This window comes from Molossus molossus, unplaced genomic scaffold (genome assembly GCF_014108415.1).
Source record: "Molossus molossus isolate mMolMol1 unplaced genomic scaffold, mMolMol1.p scaffold_m16_p_21, whole genome shotgun sequence".
NCBI classification, from domain to species: Eukaryota; Metazoa; Chordata; class Mammalia; order Chiroptera; family Molossidae; genus Molossus; species Molossus molossus.
In genome coordinates, this window is record NW_023425357.1 from 10,700,936 (window position 1) to 10,719,631 (window position 18,696).

The 18,696-nt window shown below is 52.0% G+C and overlaps 1 protein-coding gene across 5 annotated transcripts in view; it reads left to right on the forward strand.

The window, feature by feature from the left end:
• Window positions 1-18,696, forward strand: part of RYR1 (ryanodine receptor 1) — a 118,950-nt gene that overhangs the window by 93,288 nt on the left and 6,966 nt on the right. For all 5 annotated transcript variants that reach the window (XM_036276091.1, XM_036276092.1, XM_036276089.1 and 2 more), the window contains 8 exons: window positions 6,645-6,986; window positions 9,485-10,285; window positions 10,985-11,055; window positions 11,642-11,795; window positions 12,758-12,844; window positions 13,716-13,967; window positions 14,794-14,924; window positions 17,823-17,865. In XM_036276091.1, coding sequence (XP_036131984.1) covers window positions 6,645-6,986; window positions 9,485-10,285; window positions 10,985-11,055; window positions 11,642-11,795; window positions 12,758-12,844; window positions 13,716-13,967; window positions 14,794-14,924; window positions 17,823-17,865 — 1,881 coding nt within the window. The remainder of the gene's footprint in view (window positions 1-6,644; window positions 6,987-9,484; window positions 10,286-10,984; window positions 11,056-11,641; window positions 11,796-12,757; window positions 12,845-13,715; window positions 13,968-14,793; window positions 14,925-17,822; window positions 17,866-18,696) is intronic.

The following is an 18,696-nucleotide window of genomic DNA, read 5'->3' on the forward strand; positions in this document are numbered from 1 at the left end:
GAAATGCAGAATTTACAGCTATGATGGAGGTCACCTTTGTCCTGACCCCTGATCCTGTGCTCATCCCATACCTCCTAAGGCTGCCACTATTACCCACTCTCTGGGTTTTTTATTTCTGCATTTACATTCATATGTAAATCTGCATTAAAACTATAGAGTGTTGTTTTATAGTTTCCCAAGTGCTTCATGGTTGACAGAGTTCTTGACGGTTTGCAAAACACATCTCCATTAATAAATACTCTGAAGATTCCAAACTTCTTCTTCAGTTTGGAAAGTCCTTTCGGGTGGTTGAAAACACATTAATAGCTACTAATTTATTCTTGATCAGTACTGTTTTGAGTTTCAAAAAAATTTTTTTAAATCTGCAAATATTTTTGGATGTATCTCTAAATTAAAAGATTTCTTTTTAAAAATATCTTTGTTGGGCCCGGCCAGTGTGGCTCAGTGGTTGAGCATCGACCCATGCACCAAGAGGTGGCTAGTTCGATTCCAGGTCAGGGCACATGTCCAGGTTGTGGGCCCGATCCCCAGTGGGGGGCATGCAGGAGGCGGCTAATAGATGTTCTCTCTCATCGATGTTTTCATCTCTCTCTTCCTCTCCCTTCTTCTCTCTCTAAAAATCAATAAAGAAAAAAAATTTTTTTAATAAAACAAGATATAAAAATATCTTTGTTGGGATATAATTCACATATCACAAAGTTCACCCATTTAAAATGTAAAATTCAATAATTTTTTTTTTTAGTATATTCACAGAATTATGCCACCATCACTACAATATAATTTTAGAACATTTTAATCGCCTAAAAAAAGAAACCCCATACCCTGTGACAGTTACTTCCCACTTCCCCCACCCAGGCCTCTGGCACCCACTAATCTGCTTTCTGTCTCTATAGATTTGCCTATTCTGGACACTTCATATACACGGAATTGTACACTAGATGGTCTTAAAAGGCTTTCCTTTTTTTAAAAAACAAGCTGCAATGTCATTATCACCCCTAACCAAAACCAAAACAATATAAAACAAAACAAAAAAATTCACAGGTCTTTAAACCGTCAACTATCTAGTTGATATTCAAATATTCGCAACTCATAAATATCACATATAATTTATTTTTTGCAACTTCTTTGAACCAGGATCCAAACAGGGCCCACCCATTGCGATGGGTTCCTAGTTCTTTAAACCTCCTTTTGCCTGCTGCTTCCCCTCCACCACTTTTGCTCTTTCTGGCACTTGGTCTGCTGGAGCCAGATGAATGGCCCAGGAGAGCAGGACAATGAGAGCAACACACATAATTTAAAACTTCTGGGGTGGGGGGGATCAGGAGGAGGGTGTCTGGGGGGGAGGGAGGAGAAACATCTGTAACAAAAATAAATTAATCAAAATTGCAAAAAAGAGAGAGAGAGAGAGAGAGAGAGAGAGAGAGAAAGAAAGGAAGAAAGAAAGAAAGAAAGAAAAGAAAAGAAAAGAAAGAAAGTTTCCTAGTACCCATGCTTTAGAAAAAGTCAAAAGAAACACGCGAAATAATTTTTTTTTTTTAATCCTCACCCGAGGACATTTTTCCATTTTTTGTTCAGGTAGAGTGGGAGGGAGAGAGAGGAACAGAGAGAGAAACATCGATGTGAAAGGAACACATCGAGTGGCTGCCACCCGCACGACAAACCAGGGCCGGGGACAAACTGCAACCGAGGTACGCACCCTTAGCAGGAACCAAACCCGGGTCTCTCTGGACCACAGGCCGACGCTCTAACCGTTGAGCCAAACCGGCCAGGGCCGCGAAATCATTTTTGACAATATGTTTTCTTCTACCTAGTATATCCAAAATATGGTTTTGACATATAATCAGTTGGAAAATTACTATTTGACATTCTCCCTTTCCACACTAAGGTTTCAAGACCCAGTATGTGTTTTTCACTGTGAGCGCACCTCGGTTTGCTCCGGCCACGACGCCGATGCTCAGGACCCCCCCGGGCTCGAGGCTAGCGCTGAGCAGTGCTGCTCTCCTTGTCGTTTCCCAGTTAGGATCTGGCTGCTGCAACCTTGTTGGTCCTCTGTCCCCTGTGCTTCTTGTAAACTTGGACTTAGGTCAAGAAGCTCAATCAGACTCGAGTGGAATTTAAAAAAATATATATATATGTCTTTATTGATTTTTCAGAAAGAGAGGAAGGGAGAGAGAGAAACATCAATGTGAGAGAGAGACATTGGCTGCCTCCTGCACGCCCCCTACTGGGGATCGAGCCCGCAACCTGGGCGTGTGCTCTGACTGGGGATATGAACCAGGACCTCCCAGTCCATGGGACGAAGCTCAATCCACTGAGCCACACCGGCGGGCTCAGGAGCGGAATGTTTGCTTCTGGTTTCTTTGCCAGCATGTCTTTGTGGTGGTGCGGCTGTCCATCAGGATCCTGTCCCAGGGGCTCTCCTCGTGTGATGTCCGCAGCCCTCCTGTCAAGCCCAGACACAGTAGTTCATTAGAGATTGCAGTACGGCCATCTTTTCGTTTCTAAATGTTTGACCATTTCCCAGGCACTGTGTGGTTTTCCAAACTCTTCGCAGACCTTTGTATTTTTACAATATGCTTTTCAGTTCCTTTTTTAAAATATGTTTTTATATTATTATTGATTTGAGAGAGAGGAGAGAAACATCAATGCAAGAGAGAAACATCAATTGGTTGTCTCCGATATGAGCCCTGACTGGGGACCGAACGCACAACCCAGGCATGTGCCCTGACCGGGAATCGAACCGGCAACCTTTTGGTGTACGGGATGATGCTCAAAACCAACTGAGCCACACTTGTCAAGGCAGCTTTTCAGCTTCTTTATGGTTTAAAAAGCAAGTTCAGGGTTTTTCAAAAGGGACTTTTTAATTTTTAAATAGTAATAGTTATAAACTCTTCTCAGTTTCCAAGATGCTTAACTCATTTGACAAATATGTGTTGAGCTCTGTGTGTAGCAGTGAGCACAACAGAGTTCCCACCTTCAGAGCCGATGGCCCAGTGTGGAAGGGCAGATGAAAAAAAAAGTAAATAAATAATTTCAGATTATAATCTGTGGTCTGAAGGAAATGAGCAGGGTGGCACGCGAGAGAGCACGGGTTGCGTAAATGCGGTGAACTGGGTGGTCCGGGAAGTCATTTTAGAATAGGATGGATATCGAAGCTAAGAGCTGAAAGGTGCCATGTGAAGGTGGCGCAGGTGGGGGCAGGTTGTAGCATCCCAGGTGAAGGCGACAGCAAGTGTCAACGCTGGAAGGCGGGAGCAGAAGGATGCAAAGGAGGCTGAGAGGCTGGAGAGTGCTGCTGAGGGCGATCAAGTCTGAGAGGTGAGGGGGCAGACGTGCAGGGCCCGGTTGGCTGCAGGGAGGACTTTGACTTTGAACTTGAATAAGGTGGAGCCAAGGGAGGATTCTGAGCAGAAGCGGGGTGGGGTGGAATGTGACCTGACTCAGATGTTTCCTGAGTCCCTTCAGCTGTGCGTAGGTAACAGACTGTGGGGACAGATGGGGAGTAAGGAGACCAGGGAGCAGGTTGCTGTGATGGTCCAATGGGCAACAATGGGGGGCAAAACCAGGGTGGGCGGTCCATTGAGGGGGGAAAGTGTGTGGGTCCTAGATCTGTTGAAAGCAGAGCTGACAGGTTTGCTGATGGATCAGGTGTGGGTGGTGAGATACAAGAGGGGAATCAAGGATGACTCAAAGATTTTAGCCTCAGCACTTGGGTGGGTGGGGATGCTATTCCTGAGATGGGTAAGACTGTGGGAGGACAGGTTTTGAAATCAAGAGTTCAGTTTTGGCCATTTCCAACTTGAGGTAGAGATCCACGAAGAGATGTCTGGTAGGGTTGCAGCTGTGTCTGGATTCTGGAGAGCAGTCAGGGCTGGGAGGCAGACTTGGCCATCACTGGTGTGAGATGGTTTCCAGATCCTTGGAGCGCAGTGATATCTCCACGGAGCGTGTATGTTTAAAGACAGGGATGCACATTCCAGGCTGGGAGCCCTCCAACCTTTGGAGGTTGAGAATAGGAAACTGACAACAGTCAGAGAAGAAGGTCTTTCAAAAGAAGGGAGTGGGGCCCTGGCTAGTGTTGCTCAGTGGATAGAGCATCAGCCCGAGCACCTAAGGGTCTCAGGTTTGATTTCCAATCCAGGGCTCATACCAAGGGTTGCAGGTTCGATCCCACAGGGCACAGTCGGGGTGCATGCAGGAGGCAACCATGTGTCTCTTTCACATTGATGTCTCTCTCTCTCTCTCTCTCCCTCTCTCTCCCTCTCTCCCTCCCTTCTTCCCTCCCTTCTTTCCATACTCTCTAAAAATCAATGGAAAAAATATCCTCAGGTGAGGATTTACAAAAAAAGGGGTAGGGGCAAATGGAGGATGACAAAGAGAGAGCAGAAAATCACAAGAGCAGAGTCCAGGACTGAATGGAGGGGATGGAGTCCCAGGCATGGTGGGGGGGCTTTTGAGAGGGACACTGTCACACTGCATCATAAAGGGAGGAGATAGTTTTGTGGAAGGAGGGCAGAAGGTGAGGAGTTCCTGTGTGATTATGTCTCCATGCTCTGTGGTTTCTAGGGTGCTTCATGATTTGCAAAGCATGTTACTCATTTAGAAAGCATTTTGCAAAGTTCTTGGCTACAAAGCACTTTTTAGAGACAGAAAATTTCGCTTTTATTCATACCCCAGAGCAGCATTTCTCAAATTGCATGGTGCAACCTATCTGTGGGTCATGAAATTAATTTAGTGAAGTCATGACCAGCATCTTTAGAAATAAAATAGAACATTACAGAGTTGCACAGTGAAAGTCAGAACTGTGCCATGAAACTTCTTTTTTGTAAAATGTATTCTTACTGTGGGTGCAGTCAAAACATTTGGAACACTTCCCTAGAGAACCTCTTGCATAGGAGTTCAGCACCAGAATGTTCGATGTGCCCTGGCCGGTTTGGCTCAGCGGTTGGAGCGTCGGCCTGCGGTCCGGAGAGACCCGGGTTCGGTTCCCGCTAAGGGCGCGTACTTCGGTTGCAGTTTGTCCTCGGCCTTGGTTGGTCGTGCGGGTGGCAGCCACTCGATGTGTCCCTTCACGTTGATGTTTCTCTCTCTCTCTCTCTTCCTCTCTCTCCCTCCCGCTCTATCTGAACAAAAAATGGAAAAATGTCCTCGGGTGAGGATTAAGAAAAAAACAAAAAACAGAATGTTCGATGTAAGTGTGGTCTGCGAAGTAAAACACTGGAAACAAGCTCAGTGTCCATCATCAGGAGAATAAAGAGTATTATATTTAAAAACAGGAATACTGCACCTCAGTGAAATGAATTAATTTGATCTAGATATCAACATAGATAGATCTAGAAAACACACCGTCGAGTGAAAAAAAAAAGCAATTTTCAAATTACATGGTTCTTTAAATTAAAAAAAGCACAGGACACTGTATGTATATTTTGTGAGAAGTGATGGGATATAGAGAGTAGAAGTATTGACACGTGTTTGGAAGGATACACCAACTCCAAGATGGCAGGTACCTTGGGGGTGGGGAATGGAGCAAGAGAAGGATATCAGAGAGGGCTCCCTCCAATCACACCTGTAACGTTTTAGTTCTAAAATATGTAGAATTTGAAAAATATCTCATCGTGAGCATTTGTTAACTCTGGGGTGATGGGCATATGACTCTGTTACCAGGTGAAATTTAGAGGCCTCCATGCATCAGGCGTCAATTAGTTGCTGGAAATGGGGGGTAGGGGAGACTTGGGAAAAGGACAGAGGTTGTGGCATATATTGGTCAGGGCCCTGTCTTCAAAGGGGCTGGCCTGGAGGAGAGTAGTTCCCTAACTTGGAGGTAGAAGGAGCTGTGTGGACAGGGCTGTAGGACTCACCTTGGAGCAAGGGACACAGTCAGCACAGGGAAGAAGTCAAGGAGAGAAAGGCCACAGCTCCGTTCTCCTCCTGCTACCTGACCCCAACTGGATGGACCCCACCGACAGCCAGAGGACCAAGAGAGCCTATGGTGCAGACTGTGGTGCCATCAGGCAGGGGAAGGGGGGAGGAAGGCAGGGTGGAGAGCGACTGAAGGGGCACATCAGATGGCACATAGACAGTGTAGGGCAGCATCTCTTACGACCCAAGAGCTTAGTTTTATCAGTTCACATCTTACCATCTCTGAAAATGGAATGTATCTTACAGGGAATGGTGGCTCAGATTTGCAGAAAAGCATGATTTCAGTACTTTTTTTTTTTTTTTCTTTCTTATCCTCACCCGAGAACAGATTTGCATTTATCTTCAGATAGAGTGAGAGGGAGAGAGGGAGGAAGAAAGAGAGAGAGAAACATCCATGTGAGAGAGACACATCGACTGGTTGCCACCCACACAACCCCAACTGGGGCCGGGGACAAACTGCGACCGAGGTACGTGCCCTTAGCTGGAACCGAACCCAGGACTCTCTGGACCGCAGGCCAACGCTCTAACCACTGAGCCAAACCGGCCAGGGCTGATTTCAGTCTTTTCAGGGCTGGTACAGCCTTGCCGTGCCAACATGCTGAGTGCCGGCCTTGGGTGCTGGTGATATGATTCTGGACTTTCCTGTCTTCACAAAGAGCCCACAGTTGTTTGAAGAAGACAAACAACTCCCCACCCTCTGACCTCCCCACCCTTGCCCACACCAGGCCATGGACAGCCAGAAGCAGTTCAGCGGCCCGGAGATCCAGTTCCTGCTGTCGTGCTCCGAGGCCGATGAAAACGAGATGATCAACTGCGAGGAGTTCGCCAACCGCTTCCAGGAGCCAGCCCGCGAAATCGGCTTCAACGTGGCGGTGCTGCTGACCGACCTGTCGGAGCACGTGCCGCACGACCCGCGCCTGCGCAACTTCCTGGAGCTGGCCGACAGCATCCTGGAGTACTTCCGGCCCTACCTGGGCCGCATCGAGATCATGGGCGCCTCGCGCCGCATCGAGCGCATCTACTTCGAGATCTCAGAGACCAACCGCACCCAGTGGGAGATGCCCCAGGTCAGGGGACCTGCGCTCCTGCATGCCGGCCTCCCAGGGCCTCGGGGCCGGGCGCACGCTCCTCACACGCTTGGATCCCACACGGGGCTATGCATGCTTTGCACACCCGCTCTGAAGACCCTGGTGGGCCTTGGCTCTGCTCATGAAAGCCCATGCCCACCCTTGTGCACACATTTTATGAGCCCTGCAGTCCCCTTGCACACCCTCAGGTCCCCCTTGCCCACTTCTCTGCAGCCACGTGCATACACACATGGATGTATACCCCTTGTATGTGAAGCAGCATCCATGTGGTTGTTCCAACACCATGCCTACCATTTGCACACTCACCCTGGGAGCCTTGATAGTCCTGATGCAACCAAGCCCACCCCTTGCTCACCTTTTCAGCAGACCCTGGGATACCCTCTCTTGGCCCTAGCCTACCCATGCCCACATTTTTGCACACTCACGTTGGGGGACCTGGGGGCCAAGGTATGCTGGCCCAGCCCTCACCAGCCACCATACGTGCCCCCGAGTCCTAGCACACAACGCACATCTCACTTATTCTGGACCCACATGTGGATGCACATCTCTTGCACACTCAGAGGATGCAGCTCTGGTACACCATAGGATTGTCCATCCTTCAGTCATTCACCTCCCACATGCCCTCACTGAAGCCCTGGCACACTCACGATCACCCATGCACACTTGGACCATCCTTTCAAACCCCCATAAGAGCCTCCACATGTCCTTGGTGGCCAGGCCTACTTCTTGGCCCTGTCTCAGCCCCTCCTATGCCAATCCAAATGTTTGCGTGCTCTTACACATTCACTTACCCCAAGAATACACTCGTGTGGCCCGAGCACAGCCCTGCCCTCCTCACGCACTTAGCTTGCATGTGGTTCCTATCACACTCTCTCACACTCCCAGTGCCCCTCACACACCCTCAGCCCCCAGCCATGCCTTTGCTGCCCTGGTGGCCCTCCTGCTCACACACACATGCACACCAGCCTGCATACCCCTTGCACGCCCCTTAAACTCACATTTCCATTTGTTCCTCAGATGCCCCCAGACACCTGCATACTCCTCCACACTCTCTTGCACACCCCTTCCCACCTGTAGCCCTTGAGGCTTTTACTCCCATTACCTCCTCAATAACCGGGCCCTTCATTCTCCTCACTGGACACCTGGCTCATGCACACCTGGGCTCATGTCCCACACTGAGCCCTGTCCTCATGTCCTGGGCCCTTACTCTGACTCCCAGGGCCCCCTTGTACACTTGTGCCTGCCTGACACGCACTGACCCTGAGAATTGTAGACTCCTTCAATACTAGCACCATCCCCACCCCCCATTTTGGCTTCCGGCCCTTGCATGCCTGCCGCATATGCTTATCTCCACGTGCACGCTGAGCCCCACATGGTTGTATATTTCCCAGTCTTCCCATGCCACCACACCCTCCTCACCCAGTCCTCCCTTAGTTCCTGGTGCCCTCTCACAAGGCTCTTGTACATTGGCCCCTTCACATAGTCCACGTGAACCCTCAAGAATTTGTACACTCAACTGTGTCCCTTGGAGCACCATTGTATACTCATCCCCCCAATCTGGCCTAAAAGTGGTTGCACCATCGTTGCACCTGGATGTCTGCCACATCCCTGTGTCCAGGTTCATCCCTGGCCCTTCATACTCCTGTCCATGCTCTGGGAGCTCCTCCCTTCCCTTTGCCTGTGTCACGCTCCCCACGTGACACTCATTCCTTTAGTGTGATCCTCCAAACACACACTTCCACCTGCTCACCCCTTCCTGTCCCACTTTCCCCGGCTGGTCAGGAGTCCACATACCTCGGTGTAGACCTGGAGCACCCCTGCAGCAGTACAGTAATGGTGACCACCATGTGGCATTTCTGAGGTGCCAGCTGCTGTTCTAATCCCTCAGCAGCTATGAACTCATTTAACCATCACACCAACCCTATAGCATAGGTCCTACTATTGTCCCCCAGTTTATGGAGGGGGAAACTGAGGCCCAGAGAGTTACATGGAAATCACCCAGCTACTCGGTGGCAGGATTGGGATTTGAACCCAGGCAGGCTGGCTGCGGAACCTTTGCCCTCAGCCTCTATGCTGTCTCTCAAAGGAGCTAAAACCATAGATTCTGGAGCCAGCTTGTCGGCAATTCCAATCCCACATCTGCCACGTCTCAGGGCGTCACCGGAGCACGTGACTTCCAGGGCCTCCATTTCCTCGTTTGTAAAATGAGGTTAAGAGCCCCTAGGGGCTGTTTGTGAGAATTAAATCAGATAATATATATATAAGATGCTTGGTACAGAGCCTGGCCTTGTTGAAGTTCCTACAAGAGAACCTACAGCGAGCGTCATATACGTTTATTATTAATAACGAAAATGATGAACTCTGCTTTGTTGTTAAAATGTAAGGCGTATAAAGTGAACATTGCTATCGATAACGCGGGTAGAGCGGAGGCCGCTCTGCTGACCGGTTCCCGCCCCCCGCCCCACGCCCGCCTGCAGGTGAAGGAGTCCAAGCGCCAGTTCATCTTCGACGTGGTGAACGAGGGCGGCGAGTCGGAGAAGATGGAGCTCTTCGTAAGCTTCTGCGAGGACACGATCTTCGAGATGCAGATCGCCGCGCAGATCTCGGAGCCCGAGGGCGAGCCCGAGGAGGACGAGGACGAGGGGGCCGCCGAGGCCGGCGCGGAGGGCGCGGAGGAGGGCGCGGAGGAGGGCGCCGCGGGGCCGGCGGCGGCGGGCGCGGCCGCGCGCGTGGCGGCGGCGCTGTCCCGGGCCCTGCGTGGGCTCAGCTACCGCGGCCTGCGGCGGCGCGTGCGGCGGCTGCGGCGGCTGACCGCGCGGGAGGCGGCGGCGGCGGCGGGCTCGCTGCTCTGGACGGCGGTGGCGCAGGCGGGGGCCGCGGGCGCGGGGCTGGCGGCGGGCGCGCTCTGCCTGCTCTGGGGCTCGCTGTTCGGCGGAGGTCTCGTGGAGGGGGCCAAGAAGGTGACAGTGACCGAACTACTGGCCGGCATGCCCGACCCCACGGGCGATGAGGTGCACGACCAGCAGCCGGCGGGATCCGGTGGCGACGCAGAAGGCCAGAGCGAGGACGAGGGCGCGGGCGACGCCACGGAGGGCGCCGGCGAAGAGGGGGCAGAAGACGAGGCCGGCGCTGGAGGCGGTGACCGGCCGGTAGCCGCAGCTGACCGGGGCCTCTTCCGGATTGAAGGGGCCCCGGGAGGCCTCGGGGACATGGGTGACACGACGCCAGTGGAGCCGCCCACGCCAGAGGGCTCCCCGATCCTCAAGAGGAAGCTGGGGGTGAGAGTGCAGGGGGTGGAAGAGGGCTTTGGGGTTTGGGAGAGATTGGGGTTAGGAGGGACAAGAGGGGGAGAGACTCGCAGAGACGGGTGAGCAGAGAGAAACCAGAAAGAGACGCACAGAGATAGCGACAGAGAAATGGACTCAGAGGTGGAGACTTGGAGAGAGGCTCCCGGTGAAAAAGGTGGTGTTTCTGGGAGAGACAAAGAAAAAGATATCTGGAGCCATGCAGAGCTAAAGACCGCAAGACGCAATTTGAGGGAAAATGGGACCAAAAACTAAAAACAGCAGAGGTGGGGTCAGGGACACTGGGAGAGACCCTCAGAGATACAAATGACTGTGAGGAACAAGTTGCCCAGGTGACTAAGGACCGCACCGCATCCTCAGGCCCTCAGTGCAGTGAGTGCCTCATGTGGTGTGGTTGTCGAGGGCATGGGGAGTCTGGGGGGAAAGAGCCCCACTTGGAGTCAGCCTGACCCTACACAGTGCTTGGGCAAGGTGCTCCACCTCTCTGAGCCTCAGTTTCCCTTCTGTAAAGTAAGAGTCATAATCCCTCTTCATGTGTGTGTGTGGGGGGGTGTTGTGAAACTTAGATGGCCCAAGGAAGTGACCAGAGAGAGACACAGAAATAGGCAGGTAGGTCAGCCCTGTAGCCCCTCAGGGATGGGGGCTCAGCTCTGATGCTTGCCCTGCCGCCAGGTGGATGGAGAGGAAGAGGAGCTGTCTCCAGAACCAGAGCCAGAACCTGAGCCCGAGCCCGAGAAAGCTGAGTGAGTGGCCTTGGGGCCCAAAGGGCCCAGCCTCTCTATCATTGCCTCCCTCCTGCACTGAGCCTCCTGAGGTCAGAGTCTGAGCCAGGAGGCTGTCCTGGTCCCCCTGTGTCCTCAGCATCACCCAGCCCAGGCCCAGAGGAGGGCCTCTGTGAAAGGGAGGAGAGAAGTGAATGAATGCTCCTCTCTTACCCCTAAGCCTTTGGGGGTACAGGCCTCTGCCCAGAACACTTTGCCCCATGCTTCATCTCAGTCTTCCTCATCTTCTCCATTTTCGCTCAAGCCTACCTTGATACAACCTCCCTACGTAGCAGCGGGTGTCTCCTCTGGGCTCCTACAGCCCCCTGAGCTTCCCTCGTGCCAGCCCTGAGTGCACTGGGTTGCCACTGCCTGGTGATGGAGCTGTACTCCATTGGACTGGGGCCCATGAGGACAGGGCCTGAGGTTGTCTCATCACTGTGTTCCCAGTACCATCTACACCTGGGCCAGGAAGGGGGTGGCCCCTTATGCATGGCTTTGAATGAATGGATGGATGAATGAATGAACAAATTGCCCAGGCACCTCCTCACTCTGTCCTGCCCTGCAGTGCTGAGAATGGGGAGAAACAAGAAGTCCCCGAACCCCCACCAGAACCCCCCAAGAAGACAGAGCCTCCACCACCCCATCCAAAGAAGGAAGAAGGCAGAGGTGGGGGCCTGGAATTCTGGGGAGAACTGGAAGTGCAGAGGGTGAAGTTCTTGGTGAGGACCCAGCACGGGCATGCTGAAACCCTCTTCACACCACCTCTCCTCCCCACCCTGCTCTGGAGTGAAAGCCGGGCTGGGAAGAGGGCAGAGATGGTCCCAGACAGAGCCAGGACCTGGACACAGGGCAGCATTTTTAGGTGGTCCCCACTTGGCTCTCCCTGCTCACGATCCTTTCTCCAATCTCCACACCTCTGCTCATCCGGGGCCACCAGCTTAGGCATCCTACCCCCGTGTTGGGCTAAATCCTTTGTCTGGAGCAAAGTCCACTAAGGCCACGGCTCTGTCCCTCCTGCTATGGCCTGCTTTTTGGCTGTCAGCCTTCAGGCTGGAGCTGCCACACCAGCCCCAGCTACTCCGACTGCGGGGACAATTCATCTCATTCAGGCAGGATGAAGGGAGGACATTTGGGAGGGAGGTTCCAGAGCTCCACTTGTCCTGTCTTCTCTCCCAGGGTTAGCCTGACATGAGGGCCTAAGGGAAACACGTTGGACAGAAGGTGGTTCAGGGAGGGTTTGTGGGAAGAATGAGGGATGGAGAGAAAGGTGAAGAGAAAAAAAAGGAGCAATGGCAGTGGGTGTGCTCTGCCTGAGGTAGAGACAGGGGAACCTCACGCAAGGTTAGCGGAGCAGAATGGTTGGGAGCGTGGACTCTGGAGCTTGACTGCCTGGTTGCAAATCCCAAGTCTGTCACTTCTTGGCTATGGGACCTTGAGCAGGGCATCTCATCTCCCTGGGCCTCGTTTCCTCATCGGTAAAGTGGGCATATCAGCAGTACCCACTTCATAGGAGTGTGGTGAGCATTAATCAAGTCCATGCAAATAAAGCCCTTAGCCCAGGTCTTGGTATACAGGAAGCACTCAAGTAGGAGGTTGTAGGACCAAATATTGAGGACCCAGGTGCTTGGATTATGGGAAGACGGTGGCCTGTGAACTCTCTTTCTTTCTCTCCTCATCATAGAACTACCTCTCCCGGAACTTCTACACCCTGCGATTTCTTGCCCTGTTCTTGGCATTTGCCATCAACTTCATCCTGCTGTTTTATAAGGTGCTGGTCATGAGGGGCCAGGAGGATCCGGGCTGTGGGGTGGGAGGCTCAGCCCCTAACGAGTTCACAGAGCCAAGGTGTTGGGCCCAGGGTTCGCAGAAGGGTTCAGGCTGGACACTGAATCTTGGGACCCACTGGGGGGTGAGTGTGGGTCCCTCTGGACAGAGTGACTGAGGGAGTTAGAACAGGGAGCCGGTTCTGGGTTCCATGCTCAGCTCTGCCACTTGTCTGCCCCTGGGTACAAGCCTTCACCTCTGCAACACCCACCAATTCAGTCAAATTTCTCGGCTTTCACATAAGCTAAAGAGAAATGTGTGGGGAGCAAGAAATTGGAAGCTCATGGAATGGAAGGAAAGGGTTAAGAACCAGGCCTCCCGAAAGACAAACAGATCCTTGGGGTCTTGCCAGGGGTCTAGATAACAGGACAGAAGGGACTAGCAGAGCGATCAGAGCATGACTTCTGTGAGATCGAATCCTGGCACTACCGCTCACTGGCTGCCTGATTTAGAACAGTACTTGGCATACAGAAACGACTGTATGAATGCCAGCTACTACTAATTTTAGTATTAGTGTAAATATTAGTGGTCCCACTCTTTAAGGCTCCACTACCGAGATGATCGATTCTGTGTTCAGTCCTCTGTCACTCAGGTCAGTAGTGAGATTCCCAGGACAGAGCTTGATTTGCTAGCTAGGGTTCTGAGCCCACCCCTTGGTCTTGATTGACAGTCCTTCTGAGACTGTATCTGACCATGGCCCAGCCCAACCTCAGGATTGGAGGCTGTTAATTTTGTTAGCGGGTTCTGGTAATGACCAGCCCGGTGCCAGGACAGCAGCGTCTTTTCTCCCATGACTGACCGCTGCTCCTCTTCAGGTCTCAGACTCCCCACCAGGGGAAGATGACTTGGAGGGCTCAGCAGCTGGGGACCTGGCAGGCTCAGGGTCTGGCGGCGGCTCTGGCTGGGGCTCAGGGGTCGGTGAAGAGGCAGAGGAGGACGAGGATGAGAACATGGTGTACTACTTCCTGGAGGAGAGCACGGGCTACATGGAGCCTGCCTTGCGCTGCCTGAGCCTGCTGCATACGCTGGTGGCCTTTCTCTGCATCATTGGCTACAACTGCCTCAAGGTGGGCCATGACCAGGTTTCCGGGCAGGGGTTGTGTGTTGAGGGTGAGGGGGTGCTGGGGCACACTGGCTGAGCAGACCTGGGGCCGGGGCTGGGGAATCTCACCCAGTGGTTGGGACAGAGGGGTCCTGCTGTTGGGGTAAGGGCTGGGGGACTGGGACGGGATTGGAGTCTTCAGCAGGAACAATATTCAAACTGGGAACTGATGCGGGTTGTCACCGAGGAACCTGGTCCTATGGCGATGTTAATTGCTGGATCAAGAGGCAGATTTTGTTATATGGAATATTTTCTGCATGTTGATCAGCTGGTGAATTAAGATCTATGGGGGTCTGTGGGGTGCCAGACTAAAATGGGTGCTAGTGGGAATGTAGATTCTGACATCAACTCTGCCTGAGGTTTGTGCCACTCCCTAAAGCAGTGTTATGAGAGTCTCCATTTGGATTCCATAAGAGCTGACCATTTTAGCCAATCTTGATATTTAACAATTAGATGAACAGAGTTCTTTTGGCTTAGAACTTTTGCATATGCTGTTCCCTCTGCCTGAATGCTTTGCCCTGCTTACTCCTCCTTGTACCTACCTCTGAGTTCAGACCTCCCTCCCTAGGGAAGCCCCAGGCTGCAGCAGGCACCGCCTCTGGGCTCTCCCGTTTTCTCCCATCCCAGCCCTGACCCCTCTGCCCGTGCTTCCCCATCACTACCCGAGGACTCTGGGAGGCTCCTCTGACCTGGGGGCTCACACAGGCTCCAAAAGATCTCCGGGCGCCTGCTGAGGCTGCGGTCTCCCGAGGTGCCTGTCGCCAGCCCCTTTGCCTTCCTGCACAATCCAGGTGCCCCTGGTGATCTTTAAGCGGGAGAAGGAGCTGGCCCGGAAGCTGGAGTTTGACGGGCTCTACATCACCGAGCAGCCTGAGGACGACGATGTGAAGGGGCAGTGGGACCGACTGGTGCTTAACACGCCGTAAGGGCAGCCCCCAGCCCCGGGTGGGTGAGGGGAGCAGGTTTCCCCTCGGTCCCAGCCTCCTCAAAAGTCCAGGGTTTCAGTCACTGCCAGCCCTGCCTCGTTCTCCCCAAGCCTGGGTCTTCCTCTCTGTCGCGTAGACACATTTCCTGGGCACTCAAGTAGGGGTGCTGGTGACATATGGAGACTCCTGGGCCCTGGCCTTGGAGATTCTGGTTTAGGAAGTCTGGGGTGGAGGCCAGGCACTTGCATTTTAAACCCAGCCCCCGGGTGGGGTTCTCACCCAGATGCCATGAGTGGGAAACGTGAAATCATTTGGTTTTTAAATGGAGCCCAGAGAGGGAATGAGGGTGTGTGAGAGCAATGTGGTGGGCCTCTGGACCCCCGATGTGCACTTCCAGCCCATCCCCCACCCTCACCCCGGATCTAGTCCCATTTCACGTGTCCATGCGGGGAGAGGGCGACATCATTAGAGGGGAGATGTCTTTTTTTTTTTTTTAATTTATTTTTATTTTTTTATTTTTTATCCTCACCCGAGGACATTTTTCCATTTTTTACTCAGATAGAGCGGGAAGGAGAGAGAGGAAGAGAGAGAAACATCGATGTGAAAGGGACACATCGAGTGGCCGCCACCCACACAGCCCTGGTTGGGCCGGGGAAAAACTGCAGCCAAGGTACATGCCCTTAGCGGGAACCGAACCCGGGTCTCTCTGGACCGCAGGCTGACGCTCTAACCGCTGAGCCAAACCGGCCAGGGCGAGGGGAGATGTCTTTAGAATAAGAACATCAGGTCAGATTGGAACCTGGGGTGGGCCACACCCTAGCTGATCATTCTTGGTCAAGTCACGTAGCCTCTCTGGGCCTCAGCTTCTTCATCTGTAAAGTGGGGATAAATAACAACACCGACCCCAGAGGATCTCCTAACGATGAAATGAGTTAATATTGTTTGTGAGGCACAGTGAGTTCTAGATGAGGATGGAAGTAGTTTTATTACGGGGTCCTGCCTAGTGTGGGTGGTGTGAGGAGGGAGAGAAGCTACACCAATCCCATCCTTCACACTCACCGTCACCAACAAAGGCACATTTAACTCACACACATTCAAGTACATGCGCTTAACAAAAAGGCAGAGATGCATCTGTTTAAAATAGTGTCTGCCCGTAAAAGAGGGAGGGGGAGCTCAGTCGTCTAGCGGAGACTCCACAGAAGTTATTGAGCACATCTAGAGAAAGGGAGTTGCTGTGTGGACAGATTTATATTTTGTTCTAATTATTTTCAAGTACATGAGCTCATCTGAGTCTGGATTTTTTAAAAATGAATTACGTAGCCCTGGCCGGTTTGGCCCAGCGGTTAGAGCGTCAGCCCGTGGACCAGAGAGACCCGGGTTCAGTTCCCACTACAGGCACGTACCTCGGTTGCAGTTTGTCCCTGGCCCCAGTTGGGGTCGTGTGGGTGGCAGCCAGTCGATGTGTCTCTCCCACATCGATGTTTCTCTCTCTCTCTCTTCCTCCCTCTTTCCCTCCCGCTCTATCTGAAGATAAATGCAAAAATATCCTCGGGCCTGGCCACTGTGGCTCAGGGGTTGAGCATCAACCCATGCACCAAGAGGTGGCCGATTAGATTCCTGGTCAGGGCACATGCCCAGGTTGTGGGCCCGATCCCCAGTGGGGGGTGTGCAGGAGGCGGCCAATCGATGTTCTCTCTCATTGATGTTTCTCTCTCTCTCTCCCTCTTTCTCTAAAACCAATAAAGAAAAAAAAGGTGTTTTTTTTTTAAATGTCCTCGGGTGAGGATAAAAAAAATGAATTACGTATTGTCCACAAATTATAAAAATTACCCATTATGCATGAATTTGTATTAGCACACTTCTAGCAAATTGTCATTGCTGGTTCTTCACATTTTTCGGCCCTCTTGTTAGGCATTTGCTGCTGACATGTTTTTCATGGGCTTCACTTAACATATTTTCTCTTTCATTCACTCAGCGACACTATTGACAGGCAATGGCTTGCTTCCCCGGGTCCTAGAGCAGCGAGCCAGAGACCTTCCCTTCACAGAGCTTTTATCTCAGTGGAGTCAGGCAATAAACAGATTTTAAAAACAAAGGCATAGCCCTGGCCAGTTTGGCTCAGCGGTTAAAGCGTCGGCCTGTGGTCCAGAGAGACCCGGGTTCGGTTCCCGCTAAGGGCATGTACCTCGGTTGCAGTTTGTCCCCGGCCCTGGTTGGGTCGTGTGGGTGGCGACCACTCGATGTGTCCCTTTCATGTCAATGTTTCTCTCTCTCTCTTCCACTCTATCTGAACAAAATATCGAAAAATGTCCTCGGGTGAGGATAAAAAAATAAATAAATAAAAACAAAGGCATAATACAATTTCAGAAAAAAATAAAATAAAATAGTATTTGCCCAAGACCTTGTCTTCTAAATACCACTTGCCACAAAAAGGAACCAAGATCCTTGAAGAAGTGGCAGGTTTCAGGGCTGGGCCGGGTACATGCACGAGGAGCCTGGATTACCTGTTGTGTCGGGGAGCAAGGGTGTACTCGGGGAGACTGGGTGTACTCGGGGAGACTGGGTGAGAGAGGACACCGCTCCCTGGAGATGGAGCAGGACCCGGCTGCTGGCCAGGAGTCCTCCCTGCTGAGTGCATTCTGGGTCTTTTCATCCATCTGGGCTCTGAATCCAAGTCCCCTGCCTCCCCTGGGCTCCAGCAAAAGACAGCAGTGTGGATAATGGTTGGCCTGAGATGAACTTCACCAGGCCTGGGTCTTTAGAGCCAGACCCAAAGTGAGAGTGTGGGGTCCCCTGTAAGAAAAACACTGAGGTTTCAAACCACCCTGGCCTGTCTGGTGGCTCGTATTCCCTCTCGCCCTGATATCTCGTGGTCTCTCTGTCTCTCTCGACAGGTCTTTCCCCAGCAACTACTGGGACAAGTTTGTCAAGCGGAAGGTGAGAGCATGGGGGGAGGGGCAGGGCCTCCGGGGCTGTGTCCCTTGCTGCCACTGGGCCATCCCAGCCCTGTCAAGGACTTGCTTTGTGTGCAACCTTGGACAAGGGGCACTCAGTTTGCCCATCTGGAAATGGGCATGATAATCACCGTCCCTCTCTCTGATGAGATGATGCAGGCAGTGAGCATGGCGTAGTGCCCGGCACAGAGTAAGTGCTCCATAGATGCTAGTTTTGAGGGAGGAAGTGAGGCATACTCTTTTAAGCATGCCTGCTTCTCTGCTCCTGGCAGTATCAACCTGCCTGTGCCTCAGTTTCCCTCGTATTCAGACTGCTTAACAAAAGAGGGCTGACTCCATAGGGTTTTGTAAAGATGATATTACCTACTATGTGAGCAGCATCTGGCAGAAAGGAAAACCCTAGATAAGTGTTGGTGGTTACCATCATTTATTCACTCAACAAACATTCACGGGGCATCTACTGTATGCCAAGAACCATTTTAGAGACCTGGAATTTAGCAGTAAACACAACAGTAATTCTGATACTCGAGTTGGAAAGACATCTGATAAACACATTTATTGCACTCAGGTGGTGATAAATGTTCTAGAAGGAAAAAAGGCAGTGAAGAGGTGTGTGTTGGCCCAGAGAGGGTGGTCTTTCATGTAGGGCGGTCAGGAAAGGGCATGCTAATTAATAAGAAAGTGAGGGCTGAGCCAGGTAGAAATCGGGGGGAAGAATCCTAGGCAGCGGGAACAGCCAGTGCAAAGGCCCTGAGGCAGGAGTGTGCTTGTCGTATTTAAGGAACTGTGAGGAGGTTGGTATGTATAGCAGAGT